The following is a 21,296-nucleotide window of genomic DNA, read 5'->3' on the forward strand; positions in this document are numbered from 1 at the left end:
GTGTGTACACGTGTGCGTGTCCGTGCGCGTGTGTGTGTATACACACGTGTGTGTGTCACACGTGTGTGTGTGTGTATGCACACGTGCGCGTGTGTGTATGCACGCGTGCGTGTGTATACGTGTGTGTATATACTTGCTTTGTGAATATACTTTTGGAGGTAGTTCAGAGAAGGTAAACTAAGTTGATTCCGGAGATGAGGGGGTTGACTTATGAGGAAAGGTTGAGTTGGCTGGGCTTCTACTCATTGGAATTCAGAAGAATGAGAGGCGATCTTATCGAAACGTATAAGATTGAAGGGGCTTGATGAGAATGTTTCCACTGATACGGGAGACTAGAATAAGAGGGCATGATCTTAGAATAATGGGCCGCCCATTTAAAACAGAGATGAAGAGAAATTTCTTCTCTCAGGGTTGTAAATCTGTGGAATTCGCTGCCTCAGAGAGCTGTGGAAGCTGGGACATTGAATAAATTTAAGACAGAAATGGACAGTTTCTTAAACGATAAGGGGTTATAGGGAGTGGGCGGGGAAGTGGAGCTGAGTCCATGATCAGATCAGCCATAATCTTATTAAATGGCGGAGCAGGCTCGAGGGGCTCTATGGTCTACTACTCCTATTTCTTATGTTCTTATATATGTATGTGTGTTTTTTATATATATATGTGTGTATGTATGTACGTGTGTGTATGTATGTACGTGTGTGTATGTATGTACGTGCATGTGTCTTATGTATGTGTGTACGTGTGTGTGTGTATGTGTACGTGTGTGTGTTTTTGTGTACGTGTGTGTGTACGGACGCGTGCACATGCGTATGGATGTACGTGTGTATACGTGTACTCGTGTGTATGTGTACGTGTTTGTGTGCCTATATACATGCGCCTGTGTGTTTGTATATGTGTATGTGTCTGCGTGCATGTGGGTGTATGTGTATGCGTGCGTGTGGGTGTATGTGTATGCGTGCGTGGGTGTATGGGTATGCGTGCGCGTGGGTATACGCGTACGTGTGGGTATATGTGTACGTGTCTGTGTACATGTGGGTGTATGTGTACGTGTACGTGTACATGTGTGTGCATGTGGGTGTAAGCGTGTACACGTGTCTACGTGTGTGTCTACGTGTGTGTATATACGCCTGTGTATGTACATGTCTGTATATATGTATGTGTGTATGTCTGTGTCTGAACATTAGTATATGTATATGTCTGTCTTTGTGTATGTCTGTGTAGGTGTGCATGTATATGTGTGTACGTCTATATGTGTGCATACATGTATCTGTGTATGGCTATACATGTGTCTGCATGTGTATCTAAGTATTCGTGTGTACATCTGTATTTGCGTATACATGTGTATGTGCCACAGCTGACCCGGATGTGTACATATATGCCATGTATGTGTAGGCGGTGTGTTCCAAGTCAAGATCGTATGTGACTTGGAATGGAACTTGCAGGGATGGTGTGCCTATGCGCTTGCTGCCCTTATTCTTCTAAGTGGTAGAGGTTGTGGGTTTGGAAGGTGCTTCCGAAGAGGCCTTGGTGAGTTGCTGCAGTGCCTCTTGTAGATGGTACACACTGCAGCCACGGTGCACTGGTGATGGAGGGAGCGAATGGGTAGATGGGTGAAGTGGATCGGGTGTCAATCAAGTGGGTTGCTTTGTCCTGGTTGGTGTCGAGCTTCTTAAGTGTTGCTGGAGCTGCACTCATCCAGGCAAGTGGAGAGCATTCCATCACACTCCTGACTTGTGCCTTGTAGATGATGGAAAGGCTTTAGAGAGTCAGGAGGTGAGACTCGCCGCAGCCTCTGAACAGCTCTTGTTGCCACAGTATTTATGCAGCTAGTCCAGTTAAGTTTCTGGTCAATGGTGACCCCCAGGATGTTAAGGGTGGGGGATTCAATGATGGTAAAGCTGTTGAGTATCAAGGGGCGGTGGTTAAACTTTCGCTTGTTGGAGATAGTCATTGCTTGGCACTGGTGTAGCGCGAATGTTACTTGCCATTTATCAGCCCAAGCCTGAATGTCGTCCAGGTCTTGCTGCATGCTGGCATGGTCTGCTTCATTACCCGAGAAGTTGCGAATGTCTCTGAACACTGCAGTCATCAGCAAACATTCCTACTTCTGACTTTATAAGAACATAAGATATAGGAGCAGGAGTAGGCCATTTGGCCCCTCGAGCCTGCTCCGCCATTCAATGAGATCATGGCTGATCTTTTACTTCAACTCCACTTTCCTGCACTATCCCCATAGCCATTGATTACCTTAATATCCAAAAATCTATTGATCTCTGTCTTGAATAGAATCAATGACAGCCTCCACAGTCCTCTGTGGTAGAGAATTCCAAAACCACCCTCTGAGTGAAGACATTTCTCCCAATCTCAGTCCTAAATGGCCGACCCCTTATTCTGAGACTGTGACCAGCGGTTCGCGACTCCCCAGCCAGAGGAAACATTCTCCCTGCATCTATCCTGTCAAGCCCTTTCAGAATTTTGTATGTTTCAATGAGATCACCTCTCATTCTTCTAAACTCTGGACAATATAGGCCTGTTCTACTCAATCTCTTCTCATGGGACAATCCCCCTATCACAGGAATCAGTCTGGTGAACCTTTGTTGCCTACTCCTGCACCTATTTTCTATGTTTCTATGAACCTCTCTTACCCGGAACTCCCTTATCCGTCACCACACCTTGTCCGGGACCATTCCCGGCCGCCAGGTGTCGCATGCGCAGAATGTGACCGTCAAAATCCTATTCACTAATATAATCTTTTTCCTCAATCGGCTGTCTCCACCTCGTCACCCTGCTGGAACTCCTGCAGCCACAGTCCTCGGGCTGACCGCTCCTCCCCACAGCGCTCCCTCCAGGGGTCATGCCAACTCTTCGGGGCCCGCCAGCTCTTCTGGGCTTCTTGAGGCTCCCTGCACAATGATTGGCTGGCTGACTGACTTACTTGACAGTCGGTCCAGCCAATCAGTGCACACACATTCTTACCCCAGCAACAGCACTTAAAGGCTCAGTCCACCTAAACACTTGACCTCCCCATATCTGGCAAAATCCCTCGTTTGGGACAGGCCAGGTCCCATGGGTGCTGGATAACTGCCCTGTATATCCTTCCTTGAATAAGGAGACCAAAACTGTACACAATACTCCTGGTATGATCTCACCAGGATCCTACATAATTGCAGTAAGACATCTTTACTCTTGTATTCCTGTAAAGCACCTTGGACTGTTTCATTACTTTAAAGGCGCTATATACAAACAAGTTGTTGTTGTTGTACTCAAACCCTCTTGTAATGAAGGCCAATATACCATTTGCTTTCCTAATTGCTTGCTGTACCTTGAACCGCTGCAGTCCATGTGATGAAGGAATTCCCACAATGCTGTTAGGGAGGGAGTTCCAGGAATTTGACCCAGCGACGATGAAGGAACGGCGATATATTTCCAAGTCAGGATGGTGTGTAACTTGGAGGGTAACTTGCAGGTGATGGTGTTCCCATGTGCCTGTTGCCTGTGTCCTTCTAGGTGGTAGAGGTTGCGGGTTTGGGAGGTGCTGCCGAAGAAGCTGTGGCGATTTGCTACAGTGCTTCTTGTAGATGGTACACACTGCAGCCATGGTGCGCCAGTGGTGGAGGGAGTGAATGTTGAAGGTGGTGGATAGGGTGTCAATCCAGCGGGCTGCTTTGTCCTGGATGCTGTCGAGCTTCTTGTGTGTTGTTGGAGCTGCACTCATCCAGGCAAGTGGAGAGTATTCCATCATACCCCTGACTTGTGCCTTGTAGATGGTGGTAAGGCTTTGAGGAGTCAGGAGGTGAGACACTTGCCACAGAATATCCAGCCTCTGACCTGCTCTTGCTACCACGGTATTTATTTGGCTGGTCCAGTTAAGTGTCTGGTCAGTGGTGACCCCCAGGATATTGATGGTGGGGGATTGGTTGATGGAATGCTGTTGAATATCAAGGGGGGTGCTGGTTAGACTCTCGCTTGTTGGAGATGATCATTGCTTGGCACTTCTATGGCACTAATGTTACTTGCCACTTATCAGCCCACGCCTGAATGTTGTCCAGCTCTTGCTGCATGCTGGCATGAACTGCTTCATTTTCTGAGAAGTTGTGAATGGAACTGAATGCTGCAATCATCAGCGAACATCCCTTCTTCTGATCTTATGATGGAGGGAAGGTCATTGATGAAGCAGCTGAAGATGGTTGGGCCTAGGACACTCCCCTGAGGAACTCCTGCAGCGATGTCCTGGAGCTGGGATGATTGACCTCCAACAACTAGAGCCATCTTCCTTTGTGCTAGGTATGACTCCAGCCAGTGGAGAGTTTCCCCCCTGATTACCATTGACTTCAATTTTACTCGAGCTCCTTGATGCCACACTTGGTCAAATGCTACCTTTATGTCAAGGGCATTCACTCTCACCTCACCTCTGAAATTCAGCTCTTTTATCCATGTTTGCCCATATACATGTACGTGTGTATATGTGGGTACATGTGTGTTATGTGTGTGTGTGTATATGTATGCGTATGTGTGTTTATATATGAAGGTGTATTTTTGTGTATGTGTGGAGGTGTTTCTGTATATACGTACATGAGTGCATCTGTGTATAATGGTAGAATTTGTGGTTTGGCTCACTGCTTATTTCTGTCACTGTCATCAGTGAGAGGAGGATGTGTGCCTGATGGGCCTTGGGGTATCCCGAATCTGGCAGCGGTGGTCTGTAACTCAGACCTCTGTAAATGTAACATTTTTGCCTTGTCATTTGGTTCTTGAAAGTGTGTCTATCTGCCTTTCTCACACACAGTTGTCAGTATTTAGAAAATTTATATTTTCTAACTATCAACAAACACAAGTGATCTGGTAATAATTAAATGCATTTATAAAAAAAAACTTAAATTAAGCCAAGGAAAAAGACACTGTTGTTTCTCTCAAGTATTGGCAATTAGAATGGTTACATTTTCTCATGATCAATAAGTTATATTTACAGGCTATTCAATTTCAAAATTCAACTGATTTTGACCTTTGTAAAATCAGGTCCAATTAGAATGGGGAAAGTTTTGTACATTTTCTGAAGTTTTTAAGAGCGTATAATTTAACACCAACTAAAGCTACAACAGGTGTGTGATCACTAAATCTGTCAGTTTCCCTCTCGCAATCACACTCATACAGTTTTAAATAACACTCAATATAGATTTTTCTTGCATAAAACTTTAGATTTTTGTTAGAGACTGGGAGATAAACCTTGCATCATTTAGTTACCTTAAATGCTGCTGATGCATTCTGTGAAATAGTGCCCAATGCAGATCTGGTAGTCTGAATTTAAGCTAACATAGTCTGTGTTGTGAGCAAAAAGATCAAGTCCAAGCCCAGGCTTTTGGGAGAGGCTGAGGCCTTCAAGGATAAACAGAATGAAAGTATTAAAAGACAAGAAAAATAATTGCTAAATATAATATTTTGAAATATATATTAAAAAAATGTTTGGAATCTTATTTTGGAAAGTAGAAATGTTAAATATTAAATGAAAATGAAAAGAAATGAAAATATTAAAATGTTTTCCAAGTATTTTATGTAATTTGAATGGTCCATTAACAGACTGTTGGAAGTTGACACTGGGGGTTTTGATTGAGACAGGTTGATACACAAGATTTGTAGTTTAAAAGAGTGACACAGGGAGTAAGGGTTAGTAAGTACAGGATTGTATGACAAATGCAATATTTTAATATAGATGGTGTGTGTGTATTTAATGTAGAGATGTATGTACAAAAATGCAGTATATATACACTACATTACAAACTATAATGTATGCACTGTGTACAAGAACATATATATGTGTATGTGCAGGTGTGTTTTTTAAAAGACTACAAAAGATATACGAAGACGTCACAGTAAAAAGAAACTTGTGCAGTTTTAATCTGCCACTTGGTTATTATTTGCTTTTAATTTTAATGTTGGCTGGGTGATGGGAATGTTGGCGATCGACTGTTTTTGTCATTACTATTGCAGCATGTTATGGCATCGTTCAAGTACCCACTGGACCGTGGTTTTGTAGAAAATGTGAGTCGCAGGAGAGAGCCGCGCGAGTGGTGAGTAAGTCCAATACTTTCGAGTATGTCTCTGGCTCCGTAAGAGTTGTATCTCCGGTTTAACCGCAGCTCCAAACTGCTGCTCACACACACCAAGTGACAGACACAATAACCTGATGCAGTGATCTTTGTAGCTTTAAAATAAATATTTGCAATAAATTGCATCATAACCTCAGTTTGTGGAAATCGGGCTGAATATGCAAAGTACTTTGTATTTTATTTCTATTGACAGCGATTGTTTGTTTAATATTTTCAAATGGATTGTTTGAATTTTGAGTAGCTATATAATGTCGACTGAACAACTCTGCAGTCAAAGGTTCAATACTCGTGCCACAGATTGTAAAACACTAAGATAAAATGATGATCCACTAGAATAACAATGCTGTTGAGATGGCTGGATGTGATTGCTTCTCTTCCCATCCCCCTTTTATTATTGCTCACGTGCCGGTTTTGCAGAGAATGTGGATTTTTTTTAAATTCCCTAGTTGTTTGGTGTCGATTGGTCGAGCAATCACGTTGGGAGCACAGTACCGTCATCATTGTGTGCTTTCAGTACATAATCAGCGGCCTCCCAAAGTGACGAAAATAAAATATGCGGAAGACTATGTGAAGCGCTGCTATTTGCAGTATGTAGGGCAGCGCCTTAACGACATTCACTTAGCAGAGCTGCAAGAGGGAGTTGTTTTCCAAAACCAAAGGATCGCCTTCTCAGTACGTTTTCTAGGGTGGAGATTCACTTGTGCTGGTCCTATTTCAATATTTAAGGAGTAAAACCAAGTACTATAAATTTTCAGTCGTTCGGTTTCAAACATAGAAGCGATTTTATTTTTTGTAATTTTAACTGGTTGAGTTTCGATTGCCCCGAAATTGTAGGGGTATGCACGCTTGTTTGCGTCTTCATGCAAACGACTCCGTTCGTATGTTATGCACCGTTTATGTGGGGGATGGGAATGCATATAATTCTAGCACGGGTTTATCAGCAGATTGACTTTGGTGGCAAAATAATGAACATTTTTGTTCAGTTGTGCTGCTCTGTTGTTAGAGGTATTTACGTGTGCTCCACAAGACCAATGCACAATATTGTTATTTCAGACCAGAAGGCTAGAGCAAGTGACATTTTCAGCGCAGTTGGGGGTGAAATAAGTGGACCATGCTAATTTACGACGCTATGCATACAGAATGGGGTGTTATTGAAGTCTACGAGATTGGGCGTTTGAATCGAAACCGATTTCAATAAATGACAGACACTAGGCGACTTAATTGATTGTGATTAATTCTAGCGACAGTATAGCGTGGCAACGACCGCCAGTAGTTTACATGTGGTATAGAGTACAGTACTTGTTTATTTTTATACCTTTCTTTTTCCAAGAAATGTGAACTTTGCCCTCATAAGGATGGCGCTCTCAAGAGGACTGACAACGGAGGTAAGTTGGTTTACATTTTAACAAACGAAACTTTGTCTTATGTTTACGACAATTTAATATGTGTGTGTATATTACAAATGGCATTTTTAGTGCTAATTGCGTGAATACTGTACAGCATACGGCGATCCTGTTAAATAAACAAAGTAAACGCGCTGCTTCGTCATTAGGCAGAGCCGTCATAGTTGGGATTGATTGCTACTTTAGCAAGAAAATATATAAAGCGTTTAGTCTGTTTAATTTAAGGTTTAAGTACATTATTATTAGCATTTTTAGATCAGCATTTTTTATTTTAACCGATTGCAAAATAGTTTCATAAGTGAGGGTAGTTAGCGCGAATGTCTATTTAGTAATCGTTTTTCAGAATTTGAATATTTGGAAACAACTACAGAAGGAATTTCTGTATCTTTGATATGATCTTGATAGCATATTTACTTTGAAGAGACTGGTGGCTGGAAATATGCAAGGATAGGTTTGGTAGTTTGGTAGCATTAGCTGTTTTTGCGTTTTGTACTCGTTATTTATAGAAAACGCATTGAGTCACATTGGGTTTAATAACTCCAAATAGTGACACACAAAAGTGAACTATAGGTCTGTTGTCACAGTGGTGCATTGCTCCACACATGAACTACTCGTTTTTTCATATAACATACTCTGAAAAACAAAGTAATTTTTAAATATGCATTTTGAAATGTGGACTCCATCTAGTGGTTGTTTGTATGTGAAATTGTTTCTGTTTGTGCTTTTACATATGTTGATTTCATAACACTTATGTGGCTTGTGTGTGTATGTATATGTGTATATATATATATATATATATGTGTGTTTGAGGTACGTGTTCAGTATTCTGTCAAATTGAACAATGAAATTATTTATTTGTACAACTTTTAAAATAGACTGCCTTTATTTGAAATGGGAATTAATGTCTTCTAGTTGAGTTTATTTTAATTTTGGTAACATACTTGACTCTTGTCTCGCATCTGAAGAATAATTATAATCTGCAGGAATATAATTGTTTTATCAGGAGAGTTTTAATACAAATGTGTGATATAGTAAATTGCGCATACTGATGTGTTCAGCTGCAAAAAAAGGTATCTAGAAACTAGGTCTGTTAAACTGCTTTTTTAAAGCATGTCACAAATAACACTGTGTATATAGTTACATCAAATATAATATTATTGGGGATCTAGTTGAAAGAAATGGTAGGTTCCCTTGGTGGCTTAGTGGGTAAATGCTATGGTATTACGCCACATCGACCAAAAGATCCTATTTTGATCCCTGGCTGAGTTAGCTGATGTGAACCACTGCAGCAGTTGTCCTCTAAGAAGTAAATGAGCTAAGATTATTCTTTTAGATTGTTATCCAGTGAATTTACCTGTTGTAAATTCCATTTGTGTGGATGTAAGGTGAAGACTGAATCAGGTTGATCTGTAGTGTCTTTCTTGGTAAATAGTTTGATGGCACTGTCTAGACTCGCACGTGAAGAATGGCCACCTGAGTGTGTTAGTGGAGAGCTGCTGACATCTGTGGAATTGTACCTCAGCACAAATTCTTTGATGGGAGAAGATGTGGGGGGGTGGGGGTGAAGTCATTTTTGTTCTTTGCCAGTCTTCTCCCCTTGTTCCTTTCGAGCAGCCTTTGACTCATTGCTGGGTTTGCTCAATGAGCTTATCTGTTGGATAAACTTACTGAGTCAGGAGAGCGAACAGGCCAATTCTCAGACAACTAGTACCATATTAATTACAGTACCAAGTAACATTAATGTGATGAGGTCATGGATAGGATGTGTAAAATTGGATTAAAAATGTATGTGTTGGCTTGGATTTGAATGTACATTTCAGTTGCAGTAAATGGCAACAGTATGCAAAAGGAGGCCTGCCACAGTGGTATATGTGCTGAGGTCTCTAACAATTTTGTCAGTGTTCAAAGCATATTGCTTTGTGCATTGCCTATCTTATATTATGCAGCTCATTAAACAGGACACATTATTTATGTTTTAGCAGTGTCCTTGTTCTTTGTGGGTGTAACAGGATAAGTATATGTATGATGGTATGGTAGTTCTCTTCTTACTTGTAATCCCTGTTTGACGTGATGTGATTTATATCTCTTGAAATCTTACAGACATCTGCAAGATTTCTAAAGTTTACAAGTTACCCGTCTCCATTTAGAAGTCCTAGTGGTATGGTGATTTCAAATAAGAAGGCGTGGTGTGCTACCAGCTGTGACTTGGTAAACCTGATTCTTGTGGTACTATTGTTTTCGTAGTCAATTTTTTTTTGTAAGCACTTTCAAAGAAGATAATGAAATAGTATTCCTGATTGCTTTACGCTGGTACAGGGAACTACATGTATTGAAGTGCAAGGAATGTTCATTACCACAGTAGGCCATGGTGGTTTCAGGAATGTTTGTTTTTATCACACATTGATGCCTAGTCTTGGCCAATTAAGTCACTTAAATCTGTATACTACTGAGGGTTATTGAAATATAAAATGAATATTTTTCCAGATCTCTCTCTCTGTCAATACATGACTTCTTTGTAAGATATATTTTTTGATAAACCTATTTGCTTGGTATGACCTGGCACTGCATGTGATCTGGGTTAGCAGTGCAAGGTTTGCAAAGCACGGATTAGGAACATAGGAACAGGAGTAGGCCATTTAGCACCTCGAGCCTGTTCCGCCATTCAATGAGATCATGGCTGATCTGTGACCTAACTCCACATACCTTTGGATTGTGTGCAGTTAGCTGTAAGCCAAATGCAAGACTGCTGTTAGGACTAGCTGTTGGGAAGACCCGTTTTCACCGGATGTTTTGGTCTGAGTGAATCCCTACAGATTTACATTGGCTTGTGGTCAGCCCTGCAAAATCAGTCTTTCAGGAACCTGACAATACTAGAATAATATAAAAACATCTCTAGTATTATCACTGGGGACTTATTTTTCTGCCATACAAACAAATTTCCCATACCACCTAGTTCAACTCCATATGCACTGGTTGTTCGACAATTGCATGAAGTGTTATCCACCACGCACCACCCTGTTGCCTTACCATGGATAGTCATGAGCCGTTTTGTACCAAATGTGTCTCTGTGCAACAGCTACAGCTTCTCTGAACTCTTTTGACATTTGTTTTTAAATCCCTTGTCTTTGTACTTCCCTCTGCCCTGGATGGTTCAGTTAGTTAATGCGATGAATAGCTGAGGCAGACATCTCTGGTTTGCCCTAATGTTTGATCTCCAGTCTGTACTTGTTTGTTCTCAGTTGGGGTAGTAGTCAGGGCAGTAAAAATGGCCTCAGGAAGTTAGAGGGAGGAATCATCTCGGTTTTCTGTTTTTGCTCACGATCCAGTAATCTTTTCTGGAAATGTGTGTGTTAAGACATTCAGTGAAGGCAGAATTAGGCTCAGTTGTGACACCAGGTGTGGTCATATAGCTTGCTGACACTTCTAGATTCATATTTGAAAAATGGCTACTTGTGCAAGGTGTGAAGGGTGTGGTACCTTTCAGCAAAAGAGGTGGGGATAAAATTGATGGTAAAGTTAAAGGAAAGAGAAGAAAGAAATTACACTGAAAAACAAAGAACCTTTTATAGAATTTACTTTGATATTTGTCTCTACTTTTTTTGATTACGTGTTATAAATGTACATGATAAATACTTGCATTTATACAGTTGCATTTATACAGTCAACAATTCTAAGTGCTGTACACAACAAATAATTTAGAATGATTGTTATGTAGACGTAGAGAGGTGTGGTTGCTTACTCAAATAAACCACTCTTGTGTTGGACCTAAAATAAATTTTTGGCTGTGATGTTCCTGTGCTGTTTGGTTCCCATCGTACTCCGGTTTTTTTTGTCAGGTGCATTACCATCTCCGTCATGTACCTTGATTGTTTGTGCTTGCATATAATATTTTAATTCTGGAGCTACATGCTGCAGTTTATTAATTTTGCTGCTCTTTAGTTGAAATTCCATTATGCTTTTCAAAATCTTCCATGTTCTAAATTGTAGCTTTTGTGGTGCCAGCAGGCCAGTTGAGCAGAGTATTTTAGGAGTCTCGACAACTTCATTCAAGTGGATTAAAATCACAACTGTTCACATTTAGTTCTTGAATATTCATTTGTTGAGTTGCAGCATCTGAGCTTTTCTAGGACTTGGTCTATATTGAAGTTTAAAAAAAAAAGTACATTGTCCTTTATGAAACTTAATTTTAATGTTATCCAGTGTATTCCTATTTTCAAATGTAAGATTACAATTTATAAGAAATACAGTTTGCTTTCCTGAATTTAATATGGTGTTACTGCATTAGTATCTCATATCTGTTCAGGTATTGTAAATTAAATTGTGTATGCTATATTTTGGTAAACAACCTTATGCTAAAGCTTAAGAGTTGAGATGCCTTTAGTTCAGATCATGGGAGAGTGGTGTCTCTGCACTGGTTTTCTGAATTTACATTGTTAAAATCAGCATCTTTAACTGGCAACAGAATTGTAAACCCACACTTGCATGATCAATGATTCTGCTGCCGGGATAAGGGAGCCAATTTTAGTAATGTGGGTGCCACTCTCCTGTGAAAGGAGCTAAACAGCTTAGTGTCAAAATAGCTCTAGTCTGTTGAAACTTCCAGGAAAATCTTTCTAGGCCTGACCAGTTTTCTTTTTTAATTCATACACATATATTGACAAACCTTATTAAACAATCTTACAAAGCTTTAATATTGTAATACTGATCCAAAGCCACTAAATACATAAACACAATTAATATTAGAATAAATAAGTAAATATTTTACTTGTCCTGTCATCCTGTTCCCTATATTTTCTGTTTTTATTTTAACTTTTATTTTTAACCTTAATCTTTTTCTCTTTAAAGTTTGCCTTACTATTTGTGCCTTCCAGCCCCAACCACACATTTTAGAGGAGGAAGGAACTTTTGTTTTTGAACAGCTGCTTTTCTGGCTAATGAAAAGCCTAGAATGTGAAGATTGATATGGGTTCCACTAATAGCCAGTCTTAGCTGTCAAGGCAAGCTCATAAATGGAAGTCTCCAGCACCTAGATAAGTCACTTCCTAATCCTCAAGAGATTAATACCCTTTTCTTAATATCATATTACAAGATATTAATACTGGAAAAAAAATCAAGGGAATTGAGTATGCCTGAGATGGCAGTGCAACACAAATGTCTAAAAATGCCAGAAATAAAATTGTATCTTTTTCTTTAAATAATAAATCTATCAGTTAAAGGTGGTGGTTTAATTTTGAGGTTCACTTGGTTATACCAGAAAATTGCTCAAGCTTTCCTTTCTTCTGCCATCCATTATTTATTACGATTGTATGGACATAATCCATAGTTTTTGGCCTACATCATAATAATTGACGAAATTAATAGTTTATTTGAAAATAGACATGGATAATTGTCTCTTTTTTTTTGTCGGTCCCGTCCCCTCAAAACAATAACATACTTAAATTCTCTTTGTGCGAAATAGAAATATTTCTTTCTCCTTATTTCTCCACTTCTGAAGATACATACTCGTGCAAGGCTGTGGGTCCACACTAGCTGACAACCCCCTGTATTTCTCTCACCTGCCTATTACTTGCCTATTGTTCATGTGTAAGTCTAGACACTACAATTTGGTAATGAACTGTAGAGGCATCATAGAATAGAACCATAGAAAATTACAGCACGGAGGGAGGCCATTTTGGCCCATTATGTTCACCTCGGCCGACAAAGAAATATCCAGCCTAAACCCACTTTCCAGCTCTTGGTTCGTAGCCCTGTAGGTTACGGCACTTCCAAGTGCACATCTAAGCATTCTGTAAATGTGGTGAGGGTTTCTGCCTCTGCCACCCTTTCAGGCAGTGAGTTCCAGACCCCCCATCACCCTCTGGGTGAAAACATTTCCCCCCAAATTCCCTACCAGTTACTTTAAATCTATGCCCCCTGGTTGTTGACCTCTCTACTAACCCTGTTTGCATCTTCCATTTCTATGTGTATTTGCCAGCTGGAGGACTCTCACTAGTGTTGCGGAATGCAGTTGGTGGCTGATTTCTACCCTTACCCCCCCCCCCCCCCCACAAGCTCTGTAAGCTAGAAACACGAGGCCAATTATAGTACCAACACTGCTGTTCTAGTAGAGATGTGCTATCTCCACATTGTCCAGGGATCATACACGGGATCTTCCTGGTCTGTATGGTTCAGCGCTATAGGTAAGCAGGATATTTAGCTTCTGATTCATCAGTAGGGCACTAAGATGAAGACTTTTTCTCTCCTGTCTCCACCTTGTTGGGGTATAAGTCCATGGCACCGATTGCCCTCTTGGCCCAAGTAGTCATTCTGTACAGTGACTATTGCCAGTCTTTTGGGCTATTGGGGTATCACAGCGAACCCTGATTTGCCCTCCCTAACATTCACATAGACAGATTTGCAGAATGTTTCATTGGATAGTAATCAGTACTGGGAATTCCGACTGACACATTTTCTCTCCCATCCCAAGGGGGGATTGAGGTCAATTTAATGCCTAATCTAGTAGACATCAGCGAATATGCACACATCTGGATTGAACTCTGGACCTTCCTGATTCATATGGCTCAGTTCCACATCAGGCAGTACATTTAACAACTGAGCCAATAAGGGAAAGCCGAGAAGATGACTTTTTAATCAAACTTTCTTTCTCCTCTACATGATGCCCCTTGGTGACATCATCCAGAAACACAATGTTAGTTTGCACAGGTATGCTGGTGACACCCAGCTCTACCTCGCTACCACTTCTCTCAACCTCTTCACGGTCTCTAGATTGTCAGACTGGTGTCCGAGATGAGCAGAAATTTTCTCCAGTTGACTATTGGGAAGACAAAAGCCATTGTTTTCGGTCCCCGTCACAAACTCCATTCCCTAGACACTGATTCCATCCCTCTCCCCAACTCCTGTCTGAGGCTGAACCATACTGTTCGGAACCCTTGGTGTCATATTTGACCCTGAAATGAGCTTTCGACCATATATCAGCAGCATAACTAAGACCGCTTATTTCCACCTCCATAACACCGCCTGTCTCCGCCTTGCCTCATTTTATCCGCTGCTGAAGCCCTCATCCATGTCTTTTGTTACCTCTAGAATTGACTGTTCCAACGCACTCCTGGCTGGCCTCCCACATTCTACCCTACGTACATAAGAACATAAGAATTAGAACAGAAGTAGGCCATCTAGCCCCTCGAGCCTGCTCCGCCATTCAACAAGATCATGGCTGATCTGGCCGTGGACTCAGCTCCACTTACCCGCCCGCTCCCCGTAACCCTTAATTCCCTTATTGGTTAAAAATCTATCTATCCGTGACTTGAATACATTCAATGAGCTAGCCTCAACTGCTTCCTTGGGCAGAGAATTCCACAGATTCACAACCCTCTGGGGGAAGAAATAAACTACGTAAACTAGAGGTGATCCAAAAACTCGGCTGCCCATGTCCTAACCCGCACCAAATCCCGTTCATCCATCACCCCTGTGCTCGCTGACCTAAATTGGCTTCCGGTTAAGCAACGCCTCGATTTCAAAATTCTCATCCTTATTTTCAAATCCCTCCATGGCCTCGCCCTTCCCTTTCTCTGTAATCTCCTCCAGCCCCACAACCCCCCCGAGATGTCTGAGCTCCTCTAATTCTGCCCTCTTGAGCATCCCTGATTATAATCACTCAACCATTGGTGACTGTGCCTTCTGTTGCCGAGGCCCCAAGCTCTGTAACTCCCTGCCTCTCTACCCCTCTTTCCTCCACCAAGACGCTCCTTAAAATGTACCTCTTTGACCAAGCTTTTGGTCACTTGCACTAATTTCTACTTGTGCGGCTTGGTGTCAAATTTTTATCTCGTAATACTTCTGTGAAGCACCCGGAACATTTCATTATGTTAAAGACGCTATATAAATGCAAGTTGTTGTTAATTTGCGAGTTAACATCAGTGGTTCCTGCTGACAGGAAATTTGTATCTCTACTGTTTGAGGTTTTGAAGGGTTGTTTGTGGCAGTTTTACATTGAAAACATAGTGGCTGAGATCAGATTTAGATATGCAGTAAGGTGAGCATTTAATTCCAGGCAGTGAACTTTTTGGTTTCTATGATTTATTTGTATGACATGTAAAAGGCTACATTTTGCGATATGTTTGTGTAGAGTAACAAATAAAAGAATTAAAGATAATGTAATACACGTGGAGTTATGAGAAGGTTGTAAAGTGTATATCTATATGTGTACATAAAATCTGGCTGCTGTGCATGATGCTGTCAATGCAAACCACGTGATGCGAGTTTCTAAATTGAGCTACTCATCGTGTGCATTATACTTTGTTTCAATGTATTGGGCCTCTGTCTGTCAAGAATCTAAAGGTGTACTTACAACAACTTACATTTATATCGCTTCTTTAACATAATAAAACGTCCCAAGGTGCTTCACAGGAGCATTATCAAAAGAAATTACGCGGAGATACTAACCTTGAATCCTTTTATCTGAACCAGAAATGGTCTAAGCATTTTTACGCCATTTTGCCTCAACTCAGTAATATATTTACTATTTTTATTTGTTTCTTTTTGGGGAAGAAATGATTTGGGGATTTAACTTGAATTAATAACCACTTGATCTGATAATTTACAGCTTGTGTTAAACCAGCATCTAGAGGTGTGTGTGTTAGATTTTAGGTTGTTATATTAGCATATTTATGATACAAGAGTGCAAAAGTTCAAGTGAAAATATAACCCATTATTTTGAAAACAATATATAGGTAATGAGAAAATGTATTCATTATATGCTGCAGACAGTTATTGTAATCACTGGAGGAATGATTGTAATATTTGGATTTTTACTGTTATTAAAAATATTGGTTACTTACAGTTCTTTAAGGATTTAAAACGTTTGTGATCAAAGTGATTACAATACAGTGGGTCACTCTAGATTTGTTTATGCGTAGTAGTTAACATTGCAGGAGGGGGATGGTGTTAGAAATTTGAACCATCTGGATGATTGTCAGGAATGCTGAGCTACAAGGTTCTTTGTTGGTCTTTTACCAATGTTTCCCACGTGTGTCTGGCATAGTGCCAGTTAACAGCACACTGCGTTTAATGTGTCATACTTTTAAACTATTGGTTTGGAAACCCCACAAGCCAAGAAACTGACACATGCCAAGCTTTTGAGTCAAGCATAGTATTAGGATTTCCAAGCTTAGTGCCTAGATACCTTTGGTCAATTTAATATGAACGTAATGCTGTGTTTTTAAAAAGATTGCTCACAGACTAATTTAAGGAATATTTTCTCTTGCAGACTAAATTGAAAAGATTTTTGTTTTTACACTTAACAAACAAAATCTAAACTTTCTGTGACTTTCTGTAGTTTATAATGTGTTTTGTTTTTTGTTTTGTTTTGGTTTATGTGCAGGTTGGGCCCATGTGGTTTGTGCACTTTATATTCCAGAGGTGCAGTTTGCAAATGTTACTACAATGGAACCCATTGTACTACAGTACGTTCCCCATGAACGCTTCAACAAGGTAATTAAATTATTAAACCAAAACCAAAATTATACTAATTTTCAGGTAGTTTGTAGTATAAGCATTCAAACACACACTTCCAACTAAATTGCTTCAGGCTTGAGTCTAGGGGCTACCTGTGACTAATCTTGCTACTAGTCGGTATGGTTCTTGGCCAGGCTGTTAGTTCAGCACTTTGAAGAAGCAGTGTTACACTTCCGTTGTGTAATCGATGGGAGCATCTCATTTTTGTATAATTTGATGTTTTTCCAGGATATGGCTTTACTTGTTCTATCTCATTACAAGTGGACTTTCTGTCAGTTGATTCCAGCAGAAATGTTGGTTCTAGTGGCCCAGTGGGTCTCCTCACCATTTGAAATGTCAATTTGAAATCGGGCCTTTTAAGTTGCTAAGAAACCTTCTGCATGGGTAAAGAAAATCTTAAGTCACTTATTCTGGCCGTTCTCAAATGTCTCTTCCCATATTGTGCAATGTGAGAAACAGAAGTTAGCAGACTCAAATTACCAGTCATGCTGCACTGCACTCCATGTGTTTTACCTGGAGAAAACCCAGATGTGAGCTTATTTTCACAATGTATGTATTTGTGAGCAAATGTGTTCTTTTTTTGCTAAAATAGAAATGTGATGTGGGGAGAATTGTTTTCTTTTGGATTAAGAACAATCTCTTGTATGGTACTGGTTTGCTCTTGAGTGGTAAAAATGTTTTGCCCATCACCAAGGACTGAGCTGATAGGTTAAAAACAATCACTTACAACAAATGTCCAACATTACAACTGTAATTAATTATTTGTAGCAGCTTTAACCTTTTTTAACGAGCATAACTATGCCACTATTTTATAAAAAGTAGTGAAACATGCACTGTTACGGAGCAGTATGTGTTTGCAGATCAAATTAAGTTATAGAGAGAGACAGTCAAATTGATGTTTTCAAATTAGATTGAGAAACCTCTGAAGTTTTGTTCTTTTCAACTTTCTCGTTTGTGCTGAAGCCAGGGTCTCTTGTAGGGGTATATTCCACAGTTGTCAGCAGCCCTCTGGTGTCTCACCCAAGTGGCTACGCTTTTATATGAGCATAGACAGTGATCACTAGCAAATTATCCATATATGGAGACCATCAAAAGCAAACATAGTCCTGTTTCCACTTAACGTGTACTTACTAATTAAAGCCTGACAGAGATCAATAAATTCAACACAGATGCGATTGAATGTTGGATTTTCCAGTTTATGTAGTTCAGTACCACATTAGGCAGTGCATTATCTTGCTAAGCCATTGAGGGAGCCCTGTAAAATGTTTTAAAGCATTGATTTTCTTGAGTATAAATGTACAACTTAAAAAAAAAAAATCCTATTTATCTTATTTAAATTTTTCTCTCATGGTATGCCAAGCAGTCTGTTTCTAGTAAACTACCAATGTCATTAACTTCTTGGAACTCATACTGCATTTACTTTATAGTGTAGTATGTACCTTCCATGGCTATTAGGAAAGGTAAGTTGGCTAGAAATCAAGATCTGTGAATCACGACGTAAAAATTACATGATTGATTGTTTTTCTGTTCTGGTTGTTGTAAAATCTGTCCTCAAATATAAATTGGGTAGAATCTACAGATGTGGGACTCTAAATTGGATTTTCAAGATAACATCAACTTGTATTTATATAGCGCCTTTAACATAGTAAAGCGTCCCAAGGCGCTTCACAAGAAAAGCACCTTAAAATGTGCTATAACGAGCTTAACTTTGCTTGGCTTTTGGGAGAGAAAGGCAAGAGGGTGGATCCCCTACGATCTAATTCAGGATCCGAACAGGCGTCTGGCATTCCAAATGGTCTGGAGCAGGGGGAAGGAAGAGGCAGGTTGGCTCTAGGGTCTATTTAAGTAAAGCTGACTCCAAGATGATACGCCTGACAAAACCCTGTAACCAAGTCAACTCTCTCTGGTAGATTTGATAATCCACTACCTGAACCAGACAAGTCCTCAGTACTCCAGAGCACTGTTGATTGACCAGTTTGCTTGGCACATTCATGGAATTCAGAGGTCTACATGTGTCACTGAGGCCTGGGTTTCTTCCCACTTTGCTCCAGATAATCGTGCAAGTACATGTTCCAGTGGTTAGGGTAGTCATAACTATATAACCAGCAGGAAGCTCAGTACTATAAGCTGTGTGGTTTTAGCTGTTTAAACTCCAGCAGCACCCCTCTGAACATTTGGATGTTGTAGGCCTTAGCTCTGTCAACCTGAGCCTAAGCTCCCTGAACTTGGGTGAGTGGTACATGTCTCTACAGGGGAGTGTGTGTACTCCATATTGTAAAACCCAAAACCTGACAGTGGGTGTAGCTTTCTCAGTGGCTTAATTTGGAGATTGTTAAACATGGCGATGAATTTCTCTGTGCCAGATATCCAGATGACAAAGAAAAAATCCGAATGCGGTCTTTGTTTTAAAAACAAGGGACTCAAGATCTAGTTTGTTCTGGGAGTGGATTCTACAACACCAACAAAAACTGAATTTATATAGCACCTTTAACATAGAAAAATGTCCCATGGTGCTTCATTGGAATGTAACACAAACAAAAATAAACATCCAAGCCAAAGGAAACATAGAAACACAGAAATTCGGGCCTTCGAACCTGCACCACCATTCAATAAGATCATGGCTGATCATTCACCTCAGTACCCCTTTCCTGCTTTCTCTCCATACCCTTTGATCCCTTTAGCCGTAAGGGCCTCTTGAATATATCTAACGAACTGGCATCAACAACTCTCTGCGGTAGAGAATTCCACAGGTTAACAACTTTGAGTGAAGAAGTTTCTCCTCATCTCAGTCCTAAATGGCTTACCCCTTATCCTTAGACTGTGACCCCTGGTTCTGGACTCCCCCTCCCCCCCCCCCCCCAACATCGGGAACATTCTTCCTGCATCTAACCTGTCCAATCCCGTCAGAATTTTCTATGAGATCCCCTCTCTTTCTTCTAAACTCCAGTGAATACAGGCCCAGTAGATCCAGTCTCTCCTCATATGTCAGTCCTGCCATCCTGGGAATCAGTCTGGTGAACCTTTGCTGCACTCCCTCAATAGCAAGAATGTCCTTCCTCTGATTAGGAGACCAAAACTGAACACAATATTCCAGGTGAGGCCTCACCAAGGCCTTGTACAACTGCAGTAAGACCTCCTTGCTCCTACACTCAAATCCCCTAGCTATGAAGACCACATGCCATTTGCTGCCTTCACTGCCTGCTGCACCTGAATGCCAACCTTCAATGACTGATGTACCATGACACCCAGGTCTCGTTGCACCTCCCCTTTTCCTAATCTGTCGCCATTCAGATAATCTGCATTCATGTTTTTGCCACCAAAGTGGATAACCTCACATTTATCCACATAATACTGTATCTGCCATGCATTTGCCCACTCATCTAACCTGTGCAAGTCACCCTGCAGCCTCTTAGCATCCTTCTCACAGCTCACACCGCCACCCAGCTTAGTGTCATCTGCAAACTTGGAGATATTACTCTCAATTCCTTCTTCTAAATCATTGATGTATATTGTAAATAGCTGGGGTCCCAGCATTGAGCCCTGCGGCACCCCACTTTTCACTGCCTGCCATTCTGAAAAGGACTCGTTTATCCCAACTCTCTGCTTCCTGTCTGCCAACCAGTTCTCTATCACGTCAATACATTGCCCCCAATACCATGTGCTTTAATTTTGCTCTTGTGTGGACCTTGTCAAAAGCCTTTTGAAAGTCCAAATACACCACATCCACTGGTTCTCCCGTATCCACTCTACTAGTTACATCCTCAAAAAATTCCAGAAGATTTGTCAAGCATGATTTCCCTTTGCTAAATCCACGCTGACTTGGACCGATCCTGTCACTGCTTTCCAAATGCGCTGCTATTTCACTTTTAATAATTGATTCCAACATTTTCTTCACTAGTGATGTCAGGCTAACCGGTCTATAATTCCCTGTTTTCTCTCCCTTTTTTAAAAAGTGGTGTTACATTAGCTACCCTCCAGTTCATAGGAACTGATCCAGAATCGATAGACTGTTGAAAAATGATCACCAATGCATCCACTATTTCTATGGCCACTTCCTTAAGTACTCTGGGATGCAGACTATCAGGCCCTGGGGATTGGTCGGCCTTCAATCCCATCAATTTCCCTAACACAATTTTCCTCCTAATAAGGATATCCTTCAGTTCCTCCTTCTCACTAGACCCACAGTCCCCTAGTACTTTTGGAAGGTTATTTGTGTCTTCCTTCGTGAAGACAGAACCAAAGAATTTGTTCAATTGGTCTGCCATTTCTTTATTCC

The 21,296-nt window shown here is 40.7% G+C and overlaps 1 protein-coding gene across 3 annotated transcripts in view; it reads left to right on the plus strand.

Moving 5' to 3' along the window:
* mllt10 (MLLT10 histone lysine methyltransferase DOT1L cofactor) overlaps positions 1–21,296 on the plus strand; it is a 359,252-nt gene that overhangs the window by 37,045 nt on the left and 300,911 nt on the right. For 2 of the 3 annotated variants that reach the window (XM_070881398.1, XM_070881397.1), the window contains exons 2-4: positions 5,986–6,065; positions 7,435–7,489; positions 16,887–16,996. In XM_070881398.1, the coding sequence (XP_070737499.1) occupies positions 5,986–6,065; positions 7,435–7,489; positions 16,887–16,996 (245 nt within the window). Of the gene's footprint in view, positions 1–3,850; positions 4,285–5,985; positions 6,066–7,434; positions 7,490–16,886; positions 16,997–21,296 lie in introns of those variants that run through there. The other variant, XM_070881399.1, reaches the window with a different exon arrangement.

The sequence above is a fragment of the Pristiophorus japonicus genome, chromosome 5 (assembly GCF_044704955.1).
Source record: "Pristiophorus japonicus isolate sPriJap1 chromosome 5, sPriJap1.hap1, whole genome shotgun sequence".
Classification (NCBI taxonomy): Eukaryota; Metazoa; Chordata; class Chondrichthyes; family Pristiophoridae; genus Pristiophorus; species Pristiophorus japonicus.